General features: G+C 41.5%; 5 protein-coding genes across 11 annotated transcripts; 4 read left to right on the forward strand and 1 right to left on the reverse strand.

The window, feature by feature from the left end:
- The first annotated feature begins 172 nt into the window (after positions 1-172).
- Positions 173-3,729, forward strand: LOC129591716 (epoxide hydrolase 1-like). Its single transcript, XM_055487481.1, has 6 exons — positions 173-950; positions 1,420-1,738; positions 1,917-2,049; positions 2,162-2,358; positions 2,653-2,884; positions 3,135-3,729. The coding sequence occupies exons 1-6, from the start codon at positions 621-623 to the stop codon at positions 3,340-3,342; spliced, it is 1,419 nt and encodes a 472-aa protein (XP_055343456.1). The 5' UTR covers positions 173-620; the 3' UTR covers positions 3,343-3,729.
- Positions 3,730-4,057: 328 nt separating this feature from the next.
- Positions 4,058-9,173, forward strand: LOC129593867 (palmitoyltransferase ZDHHC5-like). The gene is made up of 9 exons (XM_055490358.1): positions 4,058-4,537; positions 4,678-4,808; positions 6,102-6,259; positions 6,321-6,336; positions 6,991-7,147; positions 7,265-7,367; positions 7,496-7,587; positions 7,672-7,825; positions 7,955-9,173. Exons 1-9 carry the CDS (start codon positions 4,410-4,412, stop codon positions 8,897-8,899), a joined length of 1,884 nt encoding a protein of 627 aa, XP_055346333.1. The 5' UTR covers positions 4,058-4,409; the 3' UTR covers positions 8,900-9,173.
- A 582-nt stretch (positions 9,174-9,755) lies between these two features.
- Positions 9,756-16,399, forward strand: LOC129596082 (thyroid hormone receptor beta-like). 4 transcript variants are annotated; one of them, XM_055493282.1, is made up of 8 exons: positions 9,756-10,009; positions 10,194-10,348; positions 14,630-14,715; positions 14,783-14,924; positions 15,111-15,319; positions 15,476-15,628; positions 15,706-15,970; positions 16,132-16,399. In XM_055493282.1, the coding sequence occupies exons 2-8, from the start codon at positions 10,267-10,269 to the stop codon at positions 16,395-16,397; spliced, it is 1,203 nt and encodes a 400-aa protein (XP_055349257.1). In that variant the 5' UTR covers positions 9,756-10,009; positions 10,194-10,266; the 3' UTR covers positions 16,398-16,399. The 4 variants fall into 4 exon arrangements, with proteins under 4 accessions (XP_055349257.1, XP_055349248.1, XP_055349232.1 ...); XM_055493273.1 differs by having other exon boundaries at positions 9,756-9,994; XM_055493257.1 differs by lacking the exons at positions 9,756-10,009; positions 14,630-14,715; positions 14,783-14,924; ... (2 more) ...; positions 15,706-15,970; positions 16,132-16,399 and adding exons at positions 10,873-11,532; positions 12,298-12,830; positions 13,578-14,618 and having other exon boundaries at positions 10,233-10,348.
- A 133-nt stretch (positions 16,400-16,532) lies between these two features.
- On the forward strand, positions 16,533-21,612 carry LOC129591842 (thyroid hormone receptor beta-A-like). Of its 3 annotated transcripts, none has more exons than XM_055487694.1 (7): positions 16,533-16,668; positions 19,134-19,249; positions 19,326-19,467; positions 19,784-19,986; positions 20,282-20,482; positions 20,565-20,826; positions 21,068-21,612. In XM_055487694.1, the coding sequence occupies exons 2-7, from the start codon at positions 19,157-19,159 to the stop codon at positions 21,424-21,426; spliced, it is 1,260 nt and encodes a 419-aa protein (XP_055343669.1). In that variant the 5' UTR covers positions 16,533-16,668; positions 19,134-19,156; the 3' UTR covers positions 21,427-21,612. The 3 variants fall into 3 exon arrangements, with proteins under 3 accessions (XP_055343669.1, XP_055343658.1, XP_055343650.1); XM_055487683.1 differs by lacking the exon at positions 16,533-16,668 and adding an exon at positions 17,412-17,653; XM_055487675.1 differs by lacking the exon at positions 16,533-16,668 and adding an exon at positions 17,884-18,047.
- Positions 21,613-21,702: 90 nt separating this feature from the next.
- Positions 21,703-24,372, reverse strand: LOC129594530 (transcription initiation factor IIE subunit beta-like). Of its 2 annotated transcripts, none has more exons than XM_055491254.1 (8): positions 24,326-24,372; positions 23,676-24,068; positions 23,418-23,509; positions 22,981-23,088; positions 22,701-22,886; positions 22,165-22,374; positions 21,978-22,079; positions 21,703-21,909 (listed from the first exon to the last, which is right to left on the reverse strand). In XM_055491254.1, exons 2-8 carry the CDS (start codon positions 23,821-23,823, stop codon positions 21,883-21,885), a joined length of 873 nt encoding a protein of 290 aa, XP_055347229.1. In that variant the 5' UTR covers positions 23,824-24,068; positions 24,326-24,372; the 3' UTR covers positions 21,703-21,882. The 2 variants fall into 2 exon arrangements, with proteins under 2 accessions (XP_055347229.1, XP_055347220.1); XM_055491245.1 differs by lacking the exon at positions 24,326-24,372 and adding an exon at positions 24,186-24,325.
- Positions 24,373-24,590: the final 218 nt, after the last annotated feature.

Below are 24,590 nucleotides of genomic sequence, written 5' to 3' on the forward strand. Positions count from 1 at the left end.
CAACACCAGGAATATTCTGCAATAAATCACTTTTTACAGCTTTTTTATGGTTAGATACGGTTACATATTCACGGATGAGTAACACAATCGGTTACCGTAAAAACGAATCTGAAAGAAATTGTTATGCAGATAATACGTTATGTTTCCCTTTCGGCTAGTTGAACCATTTAATATTGCACGCTTTGGCACAGGAAATAACTGCAGATCATGGCGAAAACTCTACAGGTTTAAAGGTTTAATCAAGCCGACACTCAACAAGCTAATTGGCTATCATTCTTTAAAAATTTATACCACTGCATTTTTACCACTAAACAACCACTGTTTGTGGAAAGTGTCTGGGCGCCTGCGGTGATTAGCAGAGAGGTTTACAAGGCCCGGCAGTACGTACTTACGTACACTTTATTAAAGCCGGTATGCAAGACAGACAGTCAGGAACCGCTTTGCAGTTTGAAAACTGATTGTAACCATTTATCTGCAGTACTACTTATTGTACAAGTTACAAGTACACGTTAAAACGTAAATAAGTTTTTGAGTTGCTCTTCAGTTTGATATATTATCGAAGCCCTTTATTCCTCGTCTAATTTTATTCTTAAGAGTTCATATTGGAATGCACTAAAACTATGGGTTTCGGATGTGTTTTATCATTTTTGTTCAGCGGGATCGTATTTGTAGCGGTATTGCTGGGTGTTTTTGTCGCTTATGTATATTTTTACGAAGTGATTAAAAAGTTTACTTTATCGCCACATAAAGTGAAAGAACGTTTCCCTTATCAAGAGAAGAAATGGGTGGATTCCTCTGAGATTCCCTCCGATGAGATTAAGTCATTCAAGTTGGATGTTCCGGAGGAAGTGCTGGACGATCTGCGCTCACGTTTGAGAAATGCTCGATATGGACCGCCCATGGACGACGTGAATTTCCACTTTGGATTCCCGTCTCACTATTTGAAAAAGGTACAGCAACCGAAAAAACGTACTTTTATTTTAATTTCCATATTTGTTTTTATCGGATGTCTGCATCGAGTAATTGTATTTATTTGTAACGCTGATAAGGAGGGAGATACCATACTGCAGTAAAGTGCAGTTACAGCCTTCTGATTATAACGAAGTTGCACTTTGATACGCGTTGAGATTCCAAAATTCATTTAATCCGTGCACTCAATGCAATGCGATACTGGACGTCTTATTAACAGTAATTAATATCGAAATATTAATTACGAAGCTTCGGTTACTGTAGCTTCTGTTTCGGTATGTTGTACAGTATCCGAAGTGTTCACGTGCAGCAGAATTTTGAAACGAATACTGATAAATGATAATGATATGTCGCGTAATCCATCGCAATAATATGAGGCACAGTTTTCGTGCAGGGTATGTTCACAGCACCCAATGGTCCTCGTATTAAAAGTATTTATTGCGGCTTCAGGTTGTATCGTATTGGTTGAACGATTACGACTGGAGAAAGCAAGAGGCCTTTATCAACAGTTTTCCGCAATACACCACCAATATTGAGGGCCTGAATATTCATTTTGTGCGCGCTGTCCCTCCGGAAGCGGCAGGTGGCCGCGTGAAGGTCGTTCCGATTCTGGCTCTGCATGGGTGGCCCGGATCGTTCTTTGAACTGCTGAAACTGGTGCCGCTGCTTCACAAACCGAGGGAGATTTCACACAACACATTCGTTGCTTTCGAAGTAATTATCCCCTCCATCCCTGGATACGGATTTTCCGATACTTCCCAAAAACCAGGTTTGTAAAAGCAGGTTTCTGTGCGGCATTCCCAAAAAACGTTACTGATGCAGTCGGTATTCGACTGCTGTATTTTTCGCTGTTGTGGTGAGTAAGTATGTGAAACTTCAAAAACCGGGAATGCCGGGTGCCACGAAATTTGAGCCCACAGAATCGTTTCTATAAAGATTTGTTGCAGGATTGGAAACTGGCAACATGGCACGTATATTCAACACGCTGATGTCACGTCTTGGTCATGAGCAGTATTTTATTCACGGAGGAGATTGGGGCAGCTCCGTGTGCCGATTCCTCTCTGTGATGTATCCCGAAAGGTAGAAGTATAATATTAGCAAATAATCAAAGTCGAGATATTGCCGTTGAATTGCGTAAGGATTAGGCGTTTTTCTGCTCTGCATGAAATCTGTAGAGTCGTGCACTTTTCAGAATCCTGGGAATGAACATTACAATGTACAATATCCCTATGTCTGCCTACTGGATGAAGAGTCTACTGGGAAAATTCTTCCCTTCCCTAATGAAACTTAGTCCAGGGGACGAAAGGAAATTGTACTGGCCAAATTTTTTCTTTATTTTACGAGAATCTGGTTATTTCCATATCAACGCCACGAAGCCGGACACAGTCGGTATTTATGCACTGTACAAGAACTTACTGTACTTGTTGTGTAGTATGGGATTGGTTGAAAACCTAAAAACATTGCGTTGGATTCTTGAACGTACTAAAAAACTGTTTTATGCATAGTTGTATAATATTTACTGTTATGTTTTTGCAATAATGACTACGAAGATCTCCTTGGTGGAACAGATATGCCGATGACCTTTGCACAGGCAGCATTATTATTACTGTATAGGCAGCATAACAAAACGTAGATTTTAATGCCATCAGAATAAAATGTTAGAGTTGCCCTCTTCATTTGCAGGGAGCAGTTTGTCGGATTCGCCAGCCGGCCTTGCGGCGTATATTCTGGAAAAGTTTTCAACCTGGACTAACAAAGCCAACATAGAGTATCCCGATGGAAATATTACAAAATACTTTACTCTGGATGATCTGCTGACCAACGTTATGATCTACTGGGTATCAAATTCTATTACATCCTCGTGCCGACTGTACAAAGAGACATTTTATTCGGCTTCCGGTGTGGATCTTGCTCGGTCAGTTTCCGGATAGCAAACGAAACAGTTAACGTTTTAGACAACCGTATTTTTATGTAGCTGTATTCGGTTTTTCAATTCTCATTAATACACTGAATATGCTTCTTTGGGTTTTTTACACCAATATCCTTCCGTTCGTTTTCCGCGGCCCTACCGTGCATTCCTATTTCCTATATATGTTTATCTATATACGTATGTATAGATATTCCTATATAGTATATGGTACTTACCGTACTTTTCATTTTTTCAGTATACTCCCCGTGGAAGTCCCGTGCGTGCTATCCGATTTTCAGAACGAGATTGGAGGAACTAATCCACCGGAAGCTTTTGTCAGGCCTTATTTCCCCCAACTCATCAAGATGACCAAGCATACGACCGGAGGTCACTTTCCTGCGTTGGAACGACCCGACGATGTGGCCAACGATATATGGCTTTTGGCATCGTCTGCATTGAAATAAAACGTTTTTTAAGCAAGTTGCGCAGCTGGCGCCTATTTTTGCGATTTAACGTCTTTCTTTCAGTTCGAAAACATTTGATTGCCGATTTTTCCCTTCGCTTTCTTTGTGCATCTAGCGACATGGCGAACGGTAGCAGAGTAGTAATTATTGGCCCATGTTTTTGGTTATCATGGTTAATTAATATTCATACTCCTGTTACTTCTAATGCGCATAATTACACTGATGGTGGTTTATAACTTTATCATTTATGGTTAGGTGTGTCGAAAGTTTTAATTTATGTGTTTTAAAATTAGATGTGTCGAAAATTTTAAAAACATTAAAAAATGCATATGGCTATACGGCTGCGAGTGGGAGTGGACGCCGTGGGCCTAGATGTTCTGCTTAATTTTTCGCCCTTTTTGCTGCTTTGAATGTTTGAAACCTCTATGAATGGTAAAACAAAACATAAAAGCGCCTGCACATCTTTGCCATTTTTTAAAATCCGTTTGATGAAGTAAACATTATTAAGGAAAAGTAGGTACCGGTATGCACGAAAGCAGTGATTATAATTCACTTGGCATAGCGCGTACGGCGTACATCACAGATGTGCACAGTACGTTTGTACGAGTATGTACGTACGCATTACACTTCACCATCGTCTGTTGTAAGTTTACTGGCTGTAGCGATTACCTTCCCAGTTCTCCAGTTGTAAATGCCGTCAGTTTGCAATCTGCATTCCGATGTGCAGTTGCAGCCCGTCCACTATCAGCTTCGACAACCACAATTTTCTCAGGGCTGCGGACTTTTATGTTTGCGATTTTGTAATCGTTCTCAATTCCAAATAAGGGCAGTAAGTTTTCTTTTATGAGACATTAAAGGAAGAAAAACCAAGATGGGTTCCAGTCCATGATTCCATCATCCGCCATACGAAACTGATGTGTGCGTATGTTGCTGAAAATCTTCATGGATTTTTATTTCTCTTTGCCAGCCTGTGATTGCCTGGCCGATCCAGAATCCCGAGCTTTATCTTGATCTCTCAAAGTTTATAAAAGCAGCTATTCATGTTGCTCTGATTTTATCAGATTAATATGGCTATGGATCTTCAGGATTTGGAATTACCACCAGCGCGTAAAAAGCGGAAAATAAGCCGTTATTTTCCAGCTTTTCTCGCATGGTTCCTGATTATTGGAGCCACCGTTGTATATTTTGTCTTTCCGTATGTGAAAACATAAAACCATTTGATTTTTTCGTTAAGTTAGCTGATTTCCCTGTGTGCTACTTATATATTATGGAAGGCGTATTTGATAGGAATGTGGTCTTGTACTGTATACACAGTGGAAATGGGTTGTGTTTCAGGGGAAGTGGGTTCGCGCACCGCTATGCGCTCATTGCGCCCTACATCCTATCCGTACACGCTGTGATTGTTGTCATTCTCATTGCTAATCTGGCCATCGCTACCTACATGGATCCTGGTTTTCTGCCAAAAGGTTCGTCCAATCGTCCATTAAAATTTTCACTTTTCTTTGTAAATATTTTAAAATCCTGTAAAAATTACTTACAGACAGATTTGAAATTTTTCAACATATTAAAAAAGCAGAAGCAATATATTTTTAAATTTACTTGTAAGAATGTTTCTTTTAAAGTTTACTTAATAGAATGTTGTTGGTTTGGATTTTGGAATACGCAGTAAATTATTCATAAGAAATTTTTTTGTTTGGAGCATATTCTGATCACTTCTTAATTTTTCTTGGCAGTGAACTTATTAAGGTAACTTAATTTCGATGTCTTGCACTATTTCTAAGTTTAAACTTACTACTGTACCATAAAAAAGAGAACCCGGGCAGATTGCAGATTTTTTTGATTAAATCACTTATGTGTTGTGTGCAGGCTTACTGGTGAAAATTTTATTTATCCGCTTTTTTCTGACGCCTCATGAAAAGGCAGGACCTGTTATGAATGAATGTTTTTATGTCGAATATAAATGCCCATTTTGTTTACTTTCCGTTAGCCGGAATGGTAATGCACTCCCGCTGCGCTGTGTTCTTTTGGAATGCAAGAATAGCTCACGTCATTCGGTGTTTAAAATGATTAGACAGTCAGTTCGAGCTTGTCATACGTTTAAAGCCCGGCTTTTAATCGTCATGTTAGTAGTCGGATGCCCGTTTCAGTTTTGAAGCAAGGTTTATGATAATTTAAGTAATACTCGAGGCGGTTTAATACATTCTTATCAGCGGTTTTCAGCGACTTCGTGATTTTTGGGAGCTGACAACGAGAACAGAACAGTAAAGTTCAAGTGTACAAGCATGCCAGCGCAGTTATAAGAAATTAACAAATTTAAATCTAAATTTTTGCAATACATATTTTGTATGTCTGAATCGATGGTGTAATCCGCGGTAACTCTTTGTTGGTAAGCAGAACCGCAATGCAAAACATCAAAAAAGTTTTATGAGAAAATGCAACGTACAGACTATTGTTTTAACTTTTAAGTGATTTTATTCGTGACTACTAGTAGAATAGTAAGTAATCTTGAGTTTATTCAGGATACCTTGTGTTGATAGATTATTATGTTGCCCGCCATTTGAAAATGTTTTAATAACCCGCGAATTTCTGTTTTTGACTATTCGTACAGCACAGTTTATCAGCACAGTGCCGCAGTAGTACACAAAGTTATCGCTGATGATCCTGCAGTGAACTGTTACCATGTTTGCTGAAGTTGTTTGTGCTGTGCACTTATGTATTTACCAATTCGTTTGTTTTGGTTAATGCGCTCTAATTTTCAGCTCTTCACGACGAAGTTCCTGCGGACGACTTTCGCTCACCGTTATATAAAACGGTGGACATCAAGGGTGTCCAGATTCGGTTGAAATGGTGCGTTACCTGCAATTTATACCGGCCACCCCGGACCTCGCACTGCAGCACCTGTAATCGGTGTATTGAGGTACTGGTATCTGGGTGTTCACCGCTTGTTTTCTTTTTGTAACACGACATTTTTGTTCCAGGTGTTTGACCATCACTGTAAGTGCCACTATCGTATTACACCTTGGCGGTTTTTTTCAAGTGGTACTTGCTGTTGTATAGTAGTATTGCCACCTCTTTAAATTAATCGTGTACATCACTCTCGCATTGACAGTGCAGTTTTGTTCGGATTATTTTAAATCAGCGGGACAATTGTCGACATCGCTGATAAGTGATAACCGTGATGTGGGATCATGTGTCGAAGACGCGATAATTTCTTTACTTGGTTTGGGTTGTTCTTCGTCCTGGTAAATTTCGGAACAAAATTTGTTTCGTAAAAGCAAAAGATATTTTGTAACCTATAGAAGCATAAGAAGCATATAGCATTTTATAGCATATTCCAGAAGCATTTTATAGCATATTGCAGAAGTATTTTATAGCATATTCCTGTTTCTTCTTCAGTGTTTTAGTTGATTTTTTGACCAATTTACGAATCGATTCATTGATGCATTTCTGTTGTCCGTGTTTCGCCTTCGACATTTATCTTGTTAAGCAGATTTACTGGTTTTTATGATAATTTATTGATTGGATTTACGGTTGTGATATCTTAGTACAAAAGGATTTTAATTCGAATGGCATCATCTCCGTTTTTCTAATGCGTGGCGTATATTGATTTACCTAACTTATTGAGTCAGGGTCATGTCTTTTCTCCAGGTCCTTGGGTGGCTAATTGTGTGGGTCGACGGAACTATCGGTACTTTTTGTATTTTCTGATCTCCTTGTGCTTGCACATGATGGCCGTCTTCGGTGTGAGTCTGCATCAAGTTATACGGGAAAGCGGGAATCTTGATCATCCAACACAAATCGCCTCGTACGTATCGTTTGTTCACCTTGCATGTACATGCCTGTGAGATTGAAGAGTTACAGCGAGAAAGATAGTTTCCAAGCCGCTTGGTTGTTTGATCGATTTTTGTGGTTATTTTTACAGGATAGTGCTCATGGTACTGATTGGATTGTTAATATTCCCCATTGGTGGATTAACGTGCTTTCATTTCCATCTCGTATCCAAGGCCAACACCACTAATGAACAGGTGCGGTTTGTATTTACGGCTTGAGGAAATCAGCGGTACATGTCAGGCGTAATTAAGGGCATTATCGGCATGTGTCAGCGATCAAAATGTATTCACTGTGGATCTTATTGATTCATCTGTATCTTTAGGTGACGGCAAAATTTAAGAATTCTTTGAATCCGTACGACAGGGGATGCCCAAAGAATTGTCTTTTCACATTTTGTGGTCCGCTTTACGGAAAGTATGTATTAAATCTCCTTATGAAAATGGCTCGAACCCCCAATGAGGGAGACATTGATTTGCACTAATTTTGTCCATTCTCCAGATACACGCCTGCAGCGGATCTGAATAACGTGACTGTTCAGCGGCCCAAAGAGCGTGTGCCGTTTTCGCCTTCAGCCTCACCTACACAAATACGTGTGGAGATACCGAAATTCCCAGAACCGGAAAAGACTGATAACGTCACCGTGAAGTATAAGGTATATTTAGGCTTGATGCACAGTGGGTTTGCCAGTTATCCTTTTGGGCTGTTCTGCTTGTGACCTTGCGATGCTTGCGTATTTTGCTTCCGATAACAGACTTCAGCTTTTTCACGCTCTTGACCTTAGGTGCCGGCAGCAGCTAGACCCTCGGGTGGGGCTTATGCACTAAAACCCAGTACTGCCGATTACGATAACATTCCGCCGCGCTCACCTGATGTTCCCACGGCTGTCCCGGCGGTTAGTCCACCGCTGCCGGTGGTGGATAATGCTTTTGCTAACCATAAACCGCCCGTGACCGGCACCGGCGCTCCTCCCAGTTACGCTCAATCCAGTATTAAATCGAAGATGCAGCCTGTGATTGCAGAGCTTATCGCGCGAGCGCCCTCTTCGTCTGTCAGTAGCGCAGAGGGTTACGGCAGCATCGAGGAGCCCCTCACCGCCACGCCTTCGTTCAATAGCCACACCAGTAAAGAGTCCCATATTACCCCGTCTAGCGGCGATTCCACCGCCACCAAAATGAACCATGGAATATTGCGGGCTACGTCAAGGCAGGACTCGGTGCTGACATCTAGCGCCGCTAGTACCGTCAGTACGTTGGATCGAACATCGGCGGAACTGCAGCAGAGGATCTTTCGCGCGGTCGACGGACGGCAGATAAACAGTCCCCGACATTCCACTCGCAAGAGTAAAGCGTACGGGAATATGCTGAAGGAGGATGTGGGCGGGACGATGCGCGCGGCACGGGGCGAGGACGGGATGGGGTCGTACGAACGCGGGAAAGCCGCGCTGTCTTCCAGGGCGGTTAGCACGTCCAATTTAGTCTCGCAGGAGTTGCCGCTTGTGTCGTACAAGAAGAATCCAGCACTGACGTCACAGCCGTCGTTAGTGCACATGGAGAAACCCCGAATGCAGCCGCGTCCACCGTCTTTCGTACAGGCGCTGGAAACAACAGACTCAATTGAGCAGCTGGCGTTGTTGGGGCAGGGACCCGTTAATTTTCGGGAAAGGGATGAACTGCGGAAACAGAAATTAAAGCCAAATAGCGAACATTATGGGGAAATTTCAGTATAATTTATTCTTTAACTTAAACAGTTATTTGTTGTTGAGTTGTGCATTTTTATCACTTGGCAGCTTCTCGGCTTGAGTGAGTGAGTTGACCTAATCCTGTGTTGCGATCTCCCAGTTTAGTAACGGCTGGATTTGCAGATGATGTTGCTTTTCACCTTCGAGATTTGTACCCGAATGTGGAGTTTGTGGTGGTTTTATTTTTTTATGGATTTTAAGCTTTGTGCATATGGTGATTGTGCTAACATTAACCATTTTAAATGAAGATTGAATCTGTCCATTGGTAATTCCGTAATTTGGAATACGTTTTTGTACCGAACTTGTACGCTTATTACGGTAACTCTCGCTTTTTGTTTTCCTGGACTACGTAAATATTATACAGAAAGAAACTCGTTAAGAAAATAATAGCATACCATTTAACTGCATTAATTAATGCAGTTAAATGGTATGCTATTATTTTCTTAACGAGTTTCTTTCTGTATAATATAGTCACAGATTCAAATAGTCCTCCCATTAGTGCAAATGGTCAAAACTTCTCGTTTTGTTTTCACCCGAAGGTATACTTCTATCGAAAGGTTCTGAAGGTGTTAGAATTTAGGCTATTGATAAATCCTTATAAATGATTTCTGCGGTGTACGGTGTACGCGCGAATAACTTGCAGTTCATGTCTGTTTCGAGTCTCGACAGTCGCAAGGTTCGAAACATTCATGTACACGGAAATTCATCGTCAGATCGGCGCTACAGGCTTTCGGCACACAGCGCGTCACAGCGGACAGAAGAGTGGCAAACCGCACAGAGTGGCGGTTCAACTTGTGACTTGGGTGTTGTGACTGTTGTCTGAGCCGAAGTTTGAGCTCGTATTTTGTCTACAATAATCAAGTTTAGTTCCAAGAACTTCGTGCAATTGTTGATATTTCATACCTCCGTGGCTCCGTTAGACTGTTAATAGCACATTCTGATCATTCAACCGAATTAATTTTACGATTTAATAAGAAGAGCAATACAAGATTACTGTGCCTTCGTTTTGTAATTTTTCATACCTTACTCTAGTTTTTACATACTTATGTGACAGTCGTCGACCTGCTTTCATCGCCATCTTTGGTTAGTGGAACTCGCGTAAGATGGTGCTAAGTGCTAACGTTGTAAAAAGTAAAAACGGCGCGAAACTCATAGCAGCACGTCTGAGTCTGGCGCTTTCAGAGCAGCATTGTTAAAAAGTTATATGGTTACAAAATGATCGGTTGCTTTCGGTTCGATTTGTGAACAGTCATAATAGATCATGAATTCGTGTGTGCGCTAGGGAGCGGAATCTTAAGTAGTGTTATCCCGGAATTTGATGTGAAAACATAAAAAGATCCTACAAGTTCAATAATATGGAAAACAACAACAGCAACCTCACTGATTACGATACATCTACGATCAGTTCAAGAAATTCTCCACCACCAAGCCGAAGAAGTAAGTTATGCATTTGCATCACTTGGGAAAGATACTTACTAAATTTTAAAGATACTGCTTAACGACAACATCATCAGTCTGACGGCTCTCGAATCTCGATGCTAAGTAGTACATATATGTTACGCGCAATGCGTGTATTCGGACCAGATGTTGTTCTACAGTAGTTTTTTTAAGAAATAATTTTTGTTTGGTTGGTTTTTTATCTATCTGACATTGCCGATAGGCGATAGCGATTCAAATTACAGCATAAAGTTTGTCGACTGTAACTTCTCAATGAATTTCGCACTTCCGGTCTGACGAGTCTGTGGTCTAGCGGGTGTGCGAAGCCGTGATTGGAGGGTGGGACTGTCTGGCCCAGCCTCTTTTAGTATTGTTTACATTGTTAAAAAATTTTAATAATAATGCCTGATAATTTTCTCGTTTTCTACATTGCGGCTTGAACTTTAAAGGCACTACACTTTCTTTCTAAATATTTTTGTAAACCCACTGTGACATTGTGATGGGCATTTTTCCGCTGATTTCAGCAGAATTTTCCCTTGAAACTTTCTGATCTTGATCCACGTGTACATGTATCTAATGATGGTTAGACTACTGTTGTGTGTGGGAAAACGATAACACAGCAGGATGCATCCAAAACAGCAGCAGCGTGCTCCCTGACGTTGTGCTGGCTTTTATGCTTACGCCAGACAGAAAAAAGACACCTGTTTGCTCTTGTACATGTGCTCCAAACATCCGTAGCCGAATAAAGAACATTTTCACCGTAAATCCAGTCGGCTGGTATGACTGGAGTCACCGGACAGAGATCGATTTAATTTCGGCTGATGGCTGAATGACGACTGAGCGTCAGGCATATTCGGCGCTGGCTGTGCCAAGATCACTTTTTTGTGCTGCGTCGCTCTGATTTTGCGCTACTTACCTTCACCTCCCGCAGCGTGATTACAACTGGATGGATCCGTGTCTCTGCTGTTTATAAACGTTTTCGGTGTTGAAGTTAATCGGGTTTATCCAACGCGTCAGCCTGCATTTTTCATCTATCTGCATGCCGCTGCGATTATTGTTTTTGTGGATACCTGTCGATCAGTCATCGATATCAGCTGGTTCGGCCTTTGGAGATTCTTGTGAACAGGAACGTGGTAAACGTTGCCTGGATTTAATCGTATTCTCTGGATTAATGAGTGGCGCCGGTAAGGATTCATCGTGTCTAATTTGCCATCATAATATTTTACCACATTTTTTTTTTGTTTTGCATTTCGTAAGCCGCGAAGGTTTTCAAAACGTTTGTGATTTTATTATAGTGCTTGAATATGTGATATTTTCGAAATGCTTTTTTGAAGAGATTTATTTGAGCTAGAGCTGCATTTAGGCGATTGAAATAGTTTGTTGATTATCCTGTGTTGGCTTTTCTATGCAAGTTTTTTAATTTATTGTTTGTTCATTTTTTTGTCAACTGCCATTAATAAATAGTTTTAAGCATTACAAAAACTATTAAGTAGTTGATAATTGTTTTATGTCTATGCTGGCGCTTATGATGTTTCGGACCGTCCTACTACTCGTACAACTTTCTCTTGAGAGTGTTTGAATTTTGCCAGTCAGCCAGTTCAATTTTAACTGTGACCTTGAGTCGGGACATTGCGCTGTCGATAAAACGCTGTCGATAACACACTGACAGTACAGTTTACAGTTAGTGCGCTAACTATCAGTCTTTGTTTGCGTTTTGTCTAGCCGGAAATTAGTTACAGCAGTACTTTGAGGAATATTTTGACAACTGACGGAATAACAAAGAGCGTCCCATTCCCATGTATTGATACAGTGTAGTTAGACAGCTTTAAAGCTGGACTCGTTAATAGCTCGGTATATAAATTGTGCAAATATATCGATAATCGATGCACCTTCCGTGCAGTGCGATTACACGATTTACATCGTTCCTTAATGCTTGTCAATTTGATCAGGTTGCCGGTCCCGTATAATACGATGGATTTAGGCCCTTTGGATCCGGTTTCTGGGTCAACCTCCTCGTCGGAGCTGAAGAGTCCTACTTCCAGCGATTCAGCATCCAAACTTCCGGGTGCTGCTCCCTCTTCGCAGTATTCTTCGGCGGCTAATGACAATAAAGCCGGAAGTGCCACGTTGATCGCGCGCGGGAAACGCGGTAATCTGTCGCATCTCAGTGAATCGGATCGCCGCTCAGAAGTGTCATACCGCAGTGAGCCCAGTCTGGCCATTTCCGATGCAGCACGCAGTTCTAAGTTTAAAGTGGTCAAGTTGGGCGACAAGACACCGTATGTGCGAGGACGGTTTACCTGCTTCGACTTCCATGATTTACCGGTGAAGGATCTGATTAGATCAGACTCATCGCACACTCCGCGGATACAGACGCCGACGATTGCCACAGAAGGGCCCAGTGGGACGTTGACCGCCAGTGCGTCTTTTACGTCGAGTGGTAATAACACAGCCGACAGTTCTGCATCTGTCAGTGTTCAAGGTAAAAATAAAAATTAATGCGTATGATTTCACTGCATAAAGTTTTTAAATAAAAAACTGGGTAATTTTCGAATAAAAACTAGATGCTTTTTGGATATTGTTATTTGTTACGTGTTTACAGACAAAGGTACACAACGTTGTGACAGCAACATTGTCGTCCTTTTCGTTAGTTTTAACCCGCTGTACGTGCATTATCTACTTTGAAATACTGTTTATTAAAGCGTTATTTTTCGTACTTAAAATATTGTTGGTTGTTACTAGTTACTTATTACATTGTCGTCCTTTTCGTTAGTTTTAACCCGCTGTACGTGCATTATCTACTTTTAAATACTTACTGTTTATTAAAGCGTTATTTTTCGTACTTAAAATATTGTTGGTTGTTACTAATTTGACACTTTTGGGTAAATTTCCTGTATTACTAATCATACGATTACTTTAATAGATATTCTCGTTTTAAATCAACATCTAATTGTACAGGAAGGTCGACAATCATATTCGCATCTTTGGTCAAATTCACGAAATTGTTTATTAGATGCGCAGTGGTTGATTTGGAAGTTGAATTGTAAAATGAAATGCTACCGGGGAACTTGACAGTTAGATTTCGGATTACATAACATACCCATTCAAGTGTCGTGTTCTCCGTTTATGACATTTGCCGGTCGTTCTCTTAATTGACTCGATATATTGATTTTACTCGGCGAAAACATATAATTTTGTCATGAAAAATATTGACACTGTTCTTTTGCAGTCGATGCCGGCAGTCAGGCTCCCGCTTCAACTAGTGCCTCAGCATCCAGCAGCCGAACTGGTACGCTGATCCGTTCTCCTCTCTCCGTCCAAACGCTCCATCACAAATCTCCCTCGTCTCGCTCACCTGTTCCGCCCAATACCCCGACATCCCCGAACGTGGATTTCTCCGCTTCACTGGACGGCGCTAGCACTCCGGACCGATTTATCCCCTCTCCGGCGCCGACCACGCCCATCCCGGGCCACGCAGCTCCTGACCAGCTCATCCAGGACAGCTTAGCGAAGAAGAACCCTACCCCTTACTCGGAAAGTGTGTCCCGTGTCGCCTCGATGCCGCCGTCCGGCACCATGACGCCGGGGCGGAAAATCTCCGGCGCTACTGGTCCGGATCCCTCGAAACTCCTCCGTTTAAAAGGGGAGTCGTTTTTCGCCGAAATGATCGATCGTGTCTGGGAGGTGTCGCCCGGAAAACCGGTGGGCGGGGGATTTGACCGAATAGAGGCGAAAATCCAGCAGTGTATGTCGCTGGTCACCGAGCACGTGCTGTTAGCGGTACGGTCGGACTTGGAGGACCTGAACAAACAAGTGAAAGTACTACGGGAGCGCGCGGCATCGCTGGAGTGTGAGAATCAGGTGTTGAAGATGGAGAATACACTGCTGCGGAATGTAGTTAATAACTCGACGCAGCCGGATATCACGCCCAGTCGAAGCCGAATGAAATAAGAATCTGACAGATTCTGACACGAATTTTACCATGACAGATCATTAGAATTTAAATGTTAGATTGCGTTTTTGATCGTTTTGTGTGCCTTTTGTTTCCGGAAAATGTTGTAAAACAGCAAATCAAAATTCGATGCTGATGAATACGCAGCAAAAGAAGCGAATAAATGGCTGAATATACTTGTAAGACATTTTTCATCAACTTGGTAAAGTTAGTGCAGGGTTGTAAAGAATCGAAACGTGATGCTGTACCTCATCGACGATCCAGCTTTTACCAGTGCATTTTGGCTTCGAATTTAAGTATACGAAACTTGTTAGCTGTTGTAATTTCAGCTTCTGGAGAAAAGCCGTTGTGCACCGTTTGTGGAGATGTCGCGACCGGCTACCATTATGGGTGCATGTCTTGCGAAGGATGCAAAGTACGCACCGCTTTATTCTTACGACAAATGCACTGGTTGACGTATTTTGACTTGTTTGGGTTACCAGGGATTTTTTCGACGTTCTACGCAAAAGGACCTCCAGTACACATGCCGAGGATCGAGCGACTGTGTTATTGATAAGAAAACGCGCAATCGGTGTCCACAGTGCCGTTACGCGAAATGTGTTCAACAGGGAATGACCACTGAAAGTGAATATACTTTTCTATGCTTTTGTTGCCTCTATTGTGAGATAATTAGGTTATATATGCGCTAGTGCGGTATGCGCTGTACATTTATCTTTTGAATAGAACGTTGGTTTTGCGACTGCATTTGTCTTTGTAGTAATTATACAGTTTTTCGGTTTCTTTGTGTTAATCTATGTCTTCCCTTTTTAGTGGTCCGCAACGACCACCCGCGCACCGTCGTGCGTCAACTATCCTCCGACGAGAACCGCGAACAACGACAAAGAGAAATCATGCATCATCGGACGATCTTGGAAGCGGTGGAAAGCAAGCTAAATGACCAGGAACGCCAGCTGGTTGGTAACATCGTCGAAGCGGCTCGGCAATTTCTCAGTCCAAGCTCGTCTCCAAACGGACAAGTGGTTCGTAATATACAATATTGCTTACAAATTAAATAGCGGTATTATTGTCATAGTAGTTGCATTTGTAAATGTTTTGTCCCATTCAGTACCATTTCCTGATTTTCTTTTCGCATTTACTGAAACATTAATTTGGGCTAAACCGAGGTTTTTTATTAGAGCGTTCAAGAGTATATTCATCAGATTAAAACAGAAAAGGGTGGAATGATGCACGTTAACCAAATGGGAAAAGTGGTGCAGTTTTTGGACCTGATGGCGCCGGCCATTGCCAAGCTGACGCATTTCGCCAGAAAATTGCCGGGCTTCAACGAGGTTCGTATTATCTGTAATTCAGTAACTGATAGAGAAATTTTTTTTGCTACTGTCCTGTACAGTGACCTTTACTGCAGTTAATGCCGGGTGATCATGGTGTATTGCTGAAAGCCTCCTGCGTGGAAATTATGTTGTTTCGTACCGCTCTGCGCTACGACCGGGCCAGCGGCACGTTGGTTCTCAATAACGGCTTCCGTCTGTCCATGGCCCAATTGTCTAATGCAGCGTATCTGGAATCGGAAAGTCTTTTGCGTCCGATTTTGAATTTGTCAGCCAGCTTGGCTAATCTTACGCTGGATGATGTGGAAGTTGCGCTGTTTCTAGCTGTGCTGGTATTAAGCGGTACGAAAGGTCACCGGTGCTGAACGTCTCTAAAAAGCTTTAAACGAAAGATTTTGACTTGTAGCTTCATTCTGATGGCATTTCACAATATTTTAGCCGATCTGTTTGTCTTGTGCGTTGTTCTGGTTTTTCTTGTTTTGACGTGGTTTGTGAATTTCCAGAGCGCCCTGGAACGATCGCGAGTGTCGACATGGAAGTAAAAGAAGAGCTGTTGTGGAGCTGCTTGCGCAAACACATTGCTGAGCAACATCCATTCGACGCTAACCGTTTTGCGCAGATGATGATGCGGGCGCTGGAACTGCGCACCATTTGCTCGCAGAACGCCGAAAAGATCCTCTACATCAAGCTGGACGGAAGCAGTGGCTTGCTGGAAATGCTCGTGGCTACCATGTTCGATAACTGCACTGTCCAGATTGTTAACAATTAAACTGCACCTACCGATTATTTGCTAGCAGTTTTTTTATTCGTTGTTCTCATTGTTTTAATTGAATTTTAAAACAGATTATTCGCACATGGATAAATAAGTTGATAACTCACTTGTCAATGACTGCAAGATTTATAATCTGGCGAATTCTGCCGGGTTTATTGTTAGGGAATCGCAGTTTTCTTTAGTTTATGCCGATGCTGATCGTATTGTTGTGTTACAAGTGTTTGTTTTTATCACGCTGTGGATTAGTATGATCTGAATCTGATACTATGTAAGTATTTCAAGCAATAAATCTGAAATTTCTGGTCTTGTTGGACAGTTGGAGAAAGTGCTAAAGCCAAGCTGAGTCAGTAGAATAAACAATTCACACTATTTTTCATGACAGTAGTAATCTGACCGCCACTTTAAAAAATGGTTTTAAGCCCGTAATTAAATTAAACTTCGTAGGTAGAGATAGACCGTAAGCGAAACGAACCGAAGATTTTAGACATTTGGATGAAATAATATGGGAAGTGAACTGCACAGTGCACAGTGGTTTTGACTTTGCCGGTCCGGTAGAGGAATCAATGCAGACTACATCCCGCCATAACATTTTTTTAGGCAATATGAATACTTCGTAAACATATTTTAATAATATTATTATAAGGGATCGTTAACTGAATCAGGATCGTGTTCTATGAATATCAACGGTCATATTCAGCCAGTTAAGGTCATCAGCTCGAGTCTGCAGTCGCCAAAATACCTGTTGAGTCACTCATTGGTTCGGAAAATTCACTGACCGGGTGGAAGCGTTTAATCAGATGTGCCAATCTGCATATCATTGGCGTACGGGCCAATTGTTCTGGCTCAGTTCTGTTGTTTTCGTCTGGCTCTCTGGGTGGATTCGTACGCAACGCGTACGTACGAAATCCCTCCGAAATCTCAGCCAAGTATCGGCCTTAAGAGGCTGATCTGTTGCCTGATAATAAAAAGAACCCGGATTCTTTCGCTCCGCACTCAGCGTGCACTGCTAGTTGCCACTGGCATGAAAAGGCAAATGTTTCAGGTGAAGTCCTGTTGGCTGTTACTATGCCAGTCTGGCAACTGTCCTCAACAGATTGTGCGGCTGGCGTTGTTCTTAATTTATCTTATAACATTATTATCGTAATTTATTATACCGAAAGTGATAATTAATTTAAATGCCCATCCGTCCCGTCGCCTGTTCGAATCTGATCCATGCCAGAAAATGAGCAGTTCGTCACTGAAGAAAAAACGAAGTAAGTCCGCTATGAAAAACTAAAAATGTATCCCAAAAGCTTAAATTCTGAAAGTGGCGAAAAGATATAGTTAATTTTACGCTATTACTAATGCCGGTGAGTCAAGAAAATGCAGATTGTGTTTTGACACTTTAGGCTGTCACTTCGCAGAAATTGCATATTTTTGTCTGTGTCCCTATGCTATCAGTTGCGCTGTCTGCTAGTGCAGTTCTGCCCTGCGGCCAGCGAAATTAGGACACTGTCCAGAAGAATCAAATGGCTCAGACGTCGTTTAAGCAGCCAGAGGGTGATCTTCACTTGGTGGTAAACACTTTTGTTCCGAGTCTTTGGCGCTGCGCTCAGAGCGCCTTGTCTGTTCCTTCGGTTTCTCGGAGGTGTTTTACAGCCATGCTGGGTGAGCAAATAGTATACCTTTTCATATAAGCGATGAGTTTAAGAAATCGCAGTTGGATTTCGTGCATAATTCGCCAGAATGTGCGGTAGTGATTTGCTAAATTTTATTCTTCCAGAATTGCGTCATAGCATTTTAAGAAGGTTGCGTAATCAGTGGGGCAGGCTGCAGAAAACGGATGCGAAACGTTGCTTTACGGATCAGGACTTTGTTTTAACATAAAAGATGATAAAAAAGTGTATGTTGCTTGACCTTTACAATAACCTGTTGATTCCGCTTGTGGCGATCAGTAACAATTCTGCAGTTTTGAAAATGGTATTGGCTGAATAACGTAAATAACTGCTGAGAAGCTACTGTCGGCAATAGCATTGCATTGTTTTTGAATATTCCCATTTTGAGCGTTTTATTTTTAATTGTTCGTTATTTTATATAGAAGTATATTTAGTTCGTAATCTTTGTAAGAATATTTATATCCATTTTTCCAACTGGACGTTCCAGGGTTTCTCATCGACATATGCTCGATAATGCATAGGACATCTGTAAACAAAGTTGAATTCTGACGAATAAGATAACTGATTGTATATAAATATGACGGAAACTTCTAGTAAACATTTCTGTTTCTGATGATGTAAAGAATAGAATTAGGGCTATTTAAAGTTATTGTTATTTCTATTACTGATGGGAGTTAAAGACTAATAAGATCGCACTGCGCAGACGAGATAAGGCACGTCGTGCTCTGCGCGATTAACAGCGGATCCGTTGATTGTTGGATCTCTGCTTTGTGGGTGCAGCAGCGTTTCTGCTGTCGTTGTTCTGACAGCGAGTTCGCAGGAACTTTTTGTAAATGTTGTTCATCCGCCTAAAATCTGACAGAAGCGCAGCACTTCTAAAAAAAGAATACGTATTTTTCTCCAATGCCGGCGTAATGTTGTAATTATCTGATTCTTAATATTTAAATTGTTATGATAAGATACTTCGTATTTTTGTGATTAATTTTAGCATTCCCCGTGGGCGATTTTTTATGGCCTGGCAGACTGTTGTCTAATAAACCGCTTACCGAATTGTTAGCACATTTTTGGTTATCCGCAGGTGGACCGTATATTCCCAGCTACATGGATCTGAGCAATGGGCCGGAACCGTGCGCCGTTTGCGGAGATGCTGCCACCGGATATCATTACCGCTGCATGACATGTGAAGGCTGCAAAGTAAAAATTCGGCGATACTGCCATATCTGGCACGTTCATTCACATCGTCGATAAGCTGGACATTGGTCTCTTTTAGGGCTTCTTTCGTCGTACGACCCAAAAGAACCTGAAATACATGTGTAAGGACAGTGGCCAGTGCCCCGTTGATAAGCAATCACGCAATCAGTGTCCTCAGTGCCGCTATCAGAAGTGCCTGCAACAAGGCATGGCTATCGATTGTACGTATTGTACAATGTCCTGAGCGACTCCTAGTACACACTTGAACTACAGTTTCTTTGACTTTCGGAAATTTGGTTGATTCCTGTTGTGTTCCGGTCAAAATAGAAAATTTTCCATATTAATTCAGTTTTTTTTCAAATTCAGCTTGCCTTTGGACTTTTAGTTTAATAAAATTCTGTTTTTCTGTTCTGTTAAATTTTTGCTTTAAGTAAGTATTTGTAAATTTTTCGGTACTACTGTTGTTTCGGTTGGCACACTGCAACGTACCGTACATCGTAATGGCGATATTAATGTGATTTTTCGAAATCTTGTTAGTGGTTTTAAGCGAAAATCAGCGAGTTGCCAAACGCCAGTTGATTGAAGAAAACCGGGAACGACGCGAATTGGAGTTGTTGCGCAGTAAACTTGTACAGGAAGCCACTGAGAAGATTCTCACCGATGCAGATCGTGCTCTGATTCGGGAAATCACGGAAGCGTATCGTCAAGCCCTGATGCCGCATTATGTGACTCAAATAACGGTACGAGTTCTTACAATCTTACTGTGATGAAAATTTCAAATTAATCGACCAATTCCATTTTAATCCAACCAGAACTCTGTTTGAACTGTGCTGCTTATGCAGTGTATTAAATAGTTTAAATCTGCTCGTAGTTTGCAAACACAAATTGCAACGACATGTACAATCTGAAATTTGATGAATTCTGCGACTTGTGTTTTGAAAATCTCCCTTTTCGCTGCTGCAACTGTTTAATTGTTTAACGTTGCTAAAAACTATTGCTTGCGAATAATTATCTATTTTTGTTTCGACATTACAGCATCCTTATGGACATTTGGAGTCGTTATATGGAAACGGGAAGGTTACGGTAGCGCAAAATGGTATGCCGCTGGGCATGGTGAACGGATACCCACGCAACGGAAATGTAGTGCCGGGAAAGAGCGGTCAGTTATTAGACTTGATGGCACCGGCTATTCGACGCTTGGAATCATTTTCTTTAAAAATTCCTGGATTTTCGGAGGTAAATTGCAGACACGTGTGGTGGTGCATCAGTAAATTGTGCGGCTGTGAAGGGTTTTTTTATAACGTTTGAGGCTTTGTAGTTGACGCCAGCTGATCGACAGACACTTTTGAAATCATCCTGTGTGGAGATGATGCTGTTTCGTACTGCGCTGCGTTTTGACCGCAACTGTGGGTCAATTATTCTGAATAACGGATTTCAACTGAATTCGTACTGGCTCGCCAGTAATCACGGTACTTACGATGCGCTCCTGCGTCCTCTGTATAATTTGGGACTGAGTTTGGCGGTGTTGTTCTTGGACGAAGTTGAAGTGGCTCTACTTTTGGGATTGTTGCTGTTAAGCGGTAAGTATCGATCGCTATATTAGAACTGCATTTAAAAATAATTCTAAGTATAATTATTTCGATGGATTTGACTAATTTTGTGATATGTGATGATGTTTATTCTATAGTTGTACTAGTACTCTGTAGCGTGCATAAATTTACGATGTCAACATGATTTGATGAATATGTATTATTCAGTATAACTCTTTGGCATTATTGGCGTCTTCACTATAAAGAGATTTTTTACTGTTTTGCCCATTAGGACGTCCAGGAGTGCATGCCGCTGCCGATTTGGAGCGTCAGGAAGAGATTATGTTGACCGCTTTGCGGCGCTACCTTGCTGAGAAATCTCCCAAAGACATGGAACGCTTCACTCGCCTTCTGATGAAAGTGTTGGAGCTCAGGACGATAAGCGCACAAAATGCTGACAAGATTATGTTTGCCAAATTGGAATCCCTAACGGATGTGCCGGCCATGCTGTTCGCCACAATGTTTGAAGACACTGAAACCGAGCCGAAAATCGCCGTGGCTCCATACCCGCACACGGCTGTTTATCATGGTATCATGCCGCATCCGTCCTATCCCAGCAGTGGATTGCCGCCGTTCGCTACCTTATTCTAACTGGTCGCACAATGATAGTTGAAATGAAGTTGTTGTGGTTTAAACCTTTTAGCTCTTTTAATTCGTTTGTTTGAATGTTTTCTGGGATTGGATCTGTGACTGAAGTTGCCGAGGGTTCTTTCTAAATAATGGTTGTGATGTTTTACATTCTGGGGTTTTTATTTATTTGTTTCGGTCATTAATAATTAAAACGTTACGTAAATTGACCTGATTAAAACTGTAAAATGTATAAAAATATGTTATAAACAAATAATAAATAAACCTGCTCGTGCATCATTTTGCATTTTGCTACCGGTTTTATTCCAAAGCCGTTTTCACAGTTCATTATGTACTTATCGTTAATACAAGTAAAAAGCATAGTTCGATAGTTATTCATTCAGTTTCCACTGCAGGAACTTGTATCCATACGAAAAAACTGAGTTCCGTAGACATATTCAGAGAAGCAAAATAAATTTCTTAACATGAAGCGCCCACATGACCTCCCTAAATAATTTCAGAAAGCCCGAATTTAAAATCTTTGTCTGGCCACAGCTAACAGGTCATTTTGCTACCTTGGCGGAGTAATCTTGTAAAATATCAGCAATGTGCTCGTTGTGCTTAGGAACGAATTTTCCAGTTCTGCCCCCTTGTCGACCACGCTTTTTGGCAATCATCTAAAGCAAAAAAGCCGTTAGACTGCGGTTGAATGCCGGCTGGATTTAATTTGTGCATTACAAAAAAACTGTCAAAAATTAGTACCGGCCGCTTTTGTTCGCTCTTGATGAAAGAAAAGTTATGTTGTGCCAAGTAATCCGCGATTTTCTTTTCATCCATTCCTTCCACATTGACGGAACGCCATAACTTCACAACGTCCTCCGGAATATCAATGGAAACGGCCGGATCTTTGTAGAATACCACGAATTTCTTGTCAGCTGGCCTTTTGATCACAATGATCTGATCCTTGACTTCCTGTGATGCCAGATAAAAAAACGATGGACTATGTAATGTAAAAAATCGCGATTCTAATGCAGCACACTTTTTATGTTGAGATCTAACACCCTCTGCAGAGCCCCACAGGAAGAGCTGTATGATCTATGATACTTGAAGTATATTTCTAGATACAAAAATCCCAGTAGAGAGGTGAAAAAAACAAAGCTTTCGAAAAAACTGAAAACTATACAAAAAAATTAAAAATGTTACCAATTTAAATTTAATTACAAAATTTACGCTGTTGTACAAAGGTTAACAAAACCCACTTGCTTAGAAACAACACTACAAAACACCACCGTACATACTTCTAAAACTTCCTTGGCGTTAGCCAGAGATTCTTCGATATCATCCATATAAATTCCACCCATGCCATCTTCACTGTAACGCTGCAGTAGCTGGATAAAAGACTTCTTATCGCGAATATTGAATGACGGACGGTAACGATATTTTTCATCGGCATCGATAATTATCTTTGGATTAACCGGTAAAGCCTGGCAACAATAAGTTAATAACAGTTTAATTCAAAAATAAATGTGCAGGGATATTCCGTCATGTTCAACTTCCGTGCCACTACTACCGCCATACTTCGTTTCGCAGCCAGGCGATGATTTTTGCCGGAACATCATACTGTTTCGTTTCATCCAGAATCTCATTCAAAGCCAATCCGTAATCATCACCTTGTTGATGGCGAGTCTGTGAGGAACAGCATAAAAATTCAAACCAAAATGCTGAATCAAATCGTATGTTATTACGCAAATTATGCCATTTTGCAGGTCTATCGGAAATTCGCCCGGAATCACAACCCTCATGTATCTGTAGTCGAAAACGAAACAATTCGAAATAAGAGTGCATCTACTTCTTGTCACTGGTAGCAACTTATGGTTTTTGAATATCCTTTTTATCTTCTACTTTTCATCAACGCTATAATGCTTGATAGCATAAAAAACTTAGGCCGAACATTTACTGGTTAACGTTTAATATAAGTTCAGAATTGACGATAAACAAGCAAGAAGCAAACTCACCCTCATATACTTGACGATGTTGGTTAAAACTTTAAATTTCACGCTGGAAGCTGCCGAAGCAGTCTTATAATCGAATTTCTGTCCGCCAGGTTCTGAAAGAAATAAAAGTTATGGACACCACCGCTGTCATCACAGCGCTGACTTGTTAGAAATACTCGCACTGCATACGAAAATGATGATAAGAAATTATTTCTGACAGGATCGTCACAAAACAACTACAATCAATTGGACCAAGCTAGATCGAGGACGAGCACCTACCACTCCGTTGCGGTGCAGTTTTCTGCTTCTTGGGAGGCTCTTCCGTATATGGAGAATCCGTGGGCTTTTGTTTTCGCTTCTCCACAACAGGAAGAGCCATCGCCCGCTTTTTGAAGGCATCTCGTTCGCGTAAGAGACTTGGATCCATGGTACTGGTAGCTTGCGGTCTGCGGAGATCGTCACCCAACACCGTTTAACAAAACCAAGCACGACCAGTGTGAGTCCACACCACCTGCCCAAGCTAGGTTTGACGATAAAAAAAAGGGAACGACAAGAGTCGGCTGGGATCCACCATCTGCAGGAATTTACAATTTACAATATCGTCTGATGATCCACATCAATGACATCATTCTTAGAAGGGCGGACGCCTGCGACAGGAGAACACTGCTGATTCTATAAATGAAATTTAAATATGAATTTCTGAATTTACTGAAGATACTGAAGAAATAAAAATCTGCCGATGACGGGACTCGAACCCGTGCCAGCTGCGTCTGTAGCCGTCCGTCTTACCACTGATCTACACCGGCTGCATTATTAAATCTTCTTAAGATTTTAGCGCACTGTGCGACTGCCTATCATCCCCGCTGCAAGACAGCGAAGCCCCTTGAGCGTAGTCTGATAACAACAGTGCAACAGTGCGTGATACGTACTCCTTCGTACAAGCGCCCCCTTCTCTCCCGATAACATTGCTGTTGTACTGCAGGCTGTCCACGTATTGTCCGTTTTCTTACACGGTGCTACTGCTATCCGTTTTCTTACACGGTGCGTGTGGAGCCAAGCCTATTGCTGTACTTTAAATACACCCGGAGGGGTGAACCACGCTCTGCTACCATCTTAGAAGGGCGGACGCCTGCGACAGGAGAACACTGCTGATTCTATAAATGAAATTTAAATATGAATTTCTGAATTTACTGA

This window comes from Paramacrobiotus metropolitanus, unplaced genomic scaffold (genome assembly GCF_019649055.1).
Source record: "Paramacrobiotus metropolitanus isolate TYO unplaced genomic scaffold, Prichtersi_v1.0 Parri_scaffold0000003, whole genome shotgun sequence".
In the NCBI taxonomy this organism is placed as follows: Eukaryota; Metazoa; Tardigrada; class Eutardigrada; order Parachela; family Macrobiotidae; genus Paramacrobiotus; species Paramacrobiotus metropolitanus.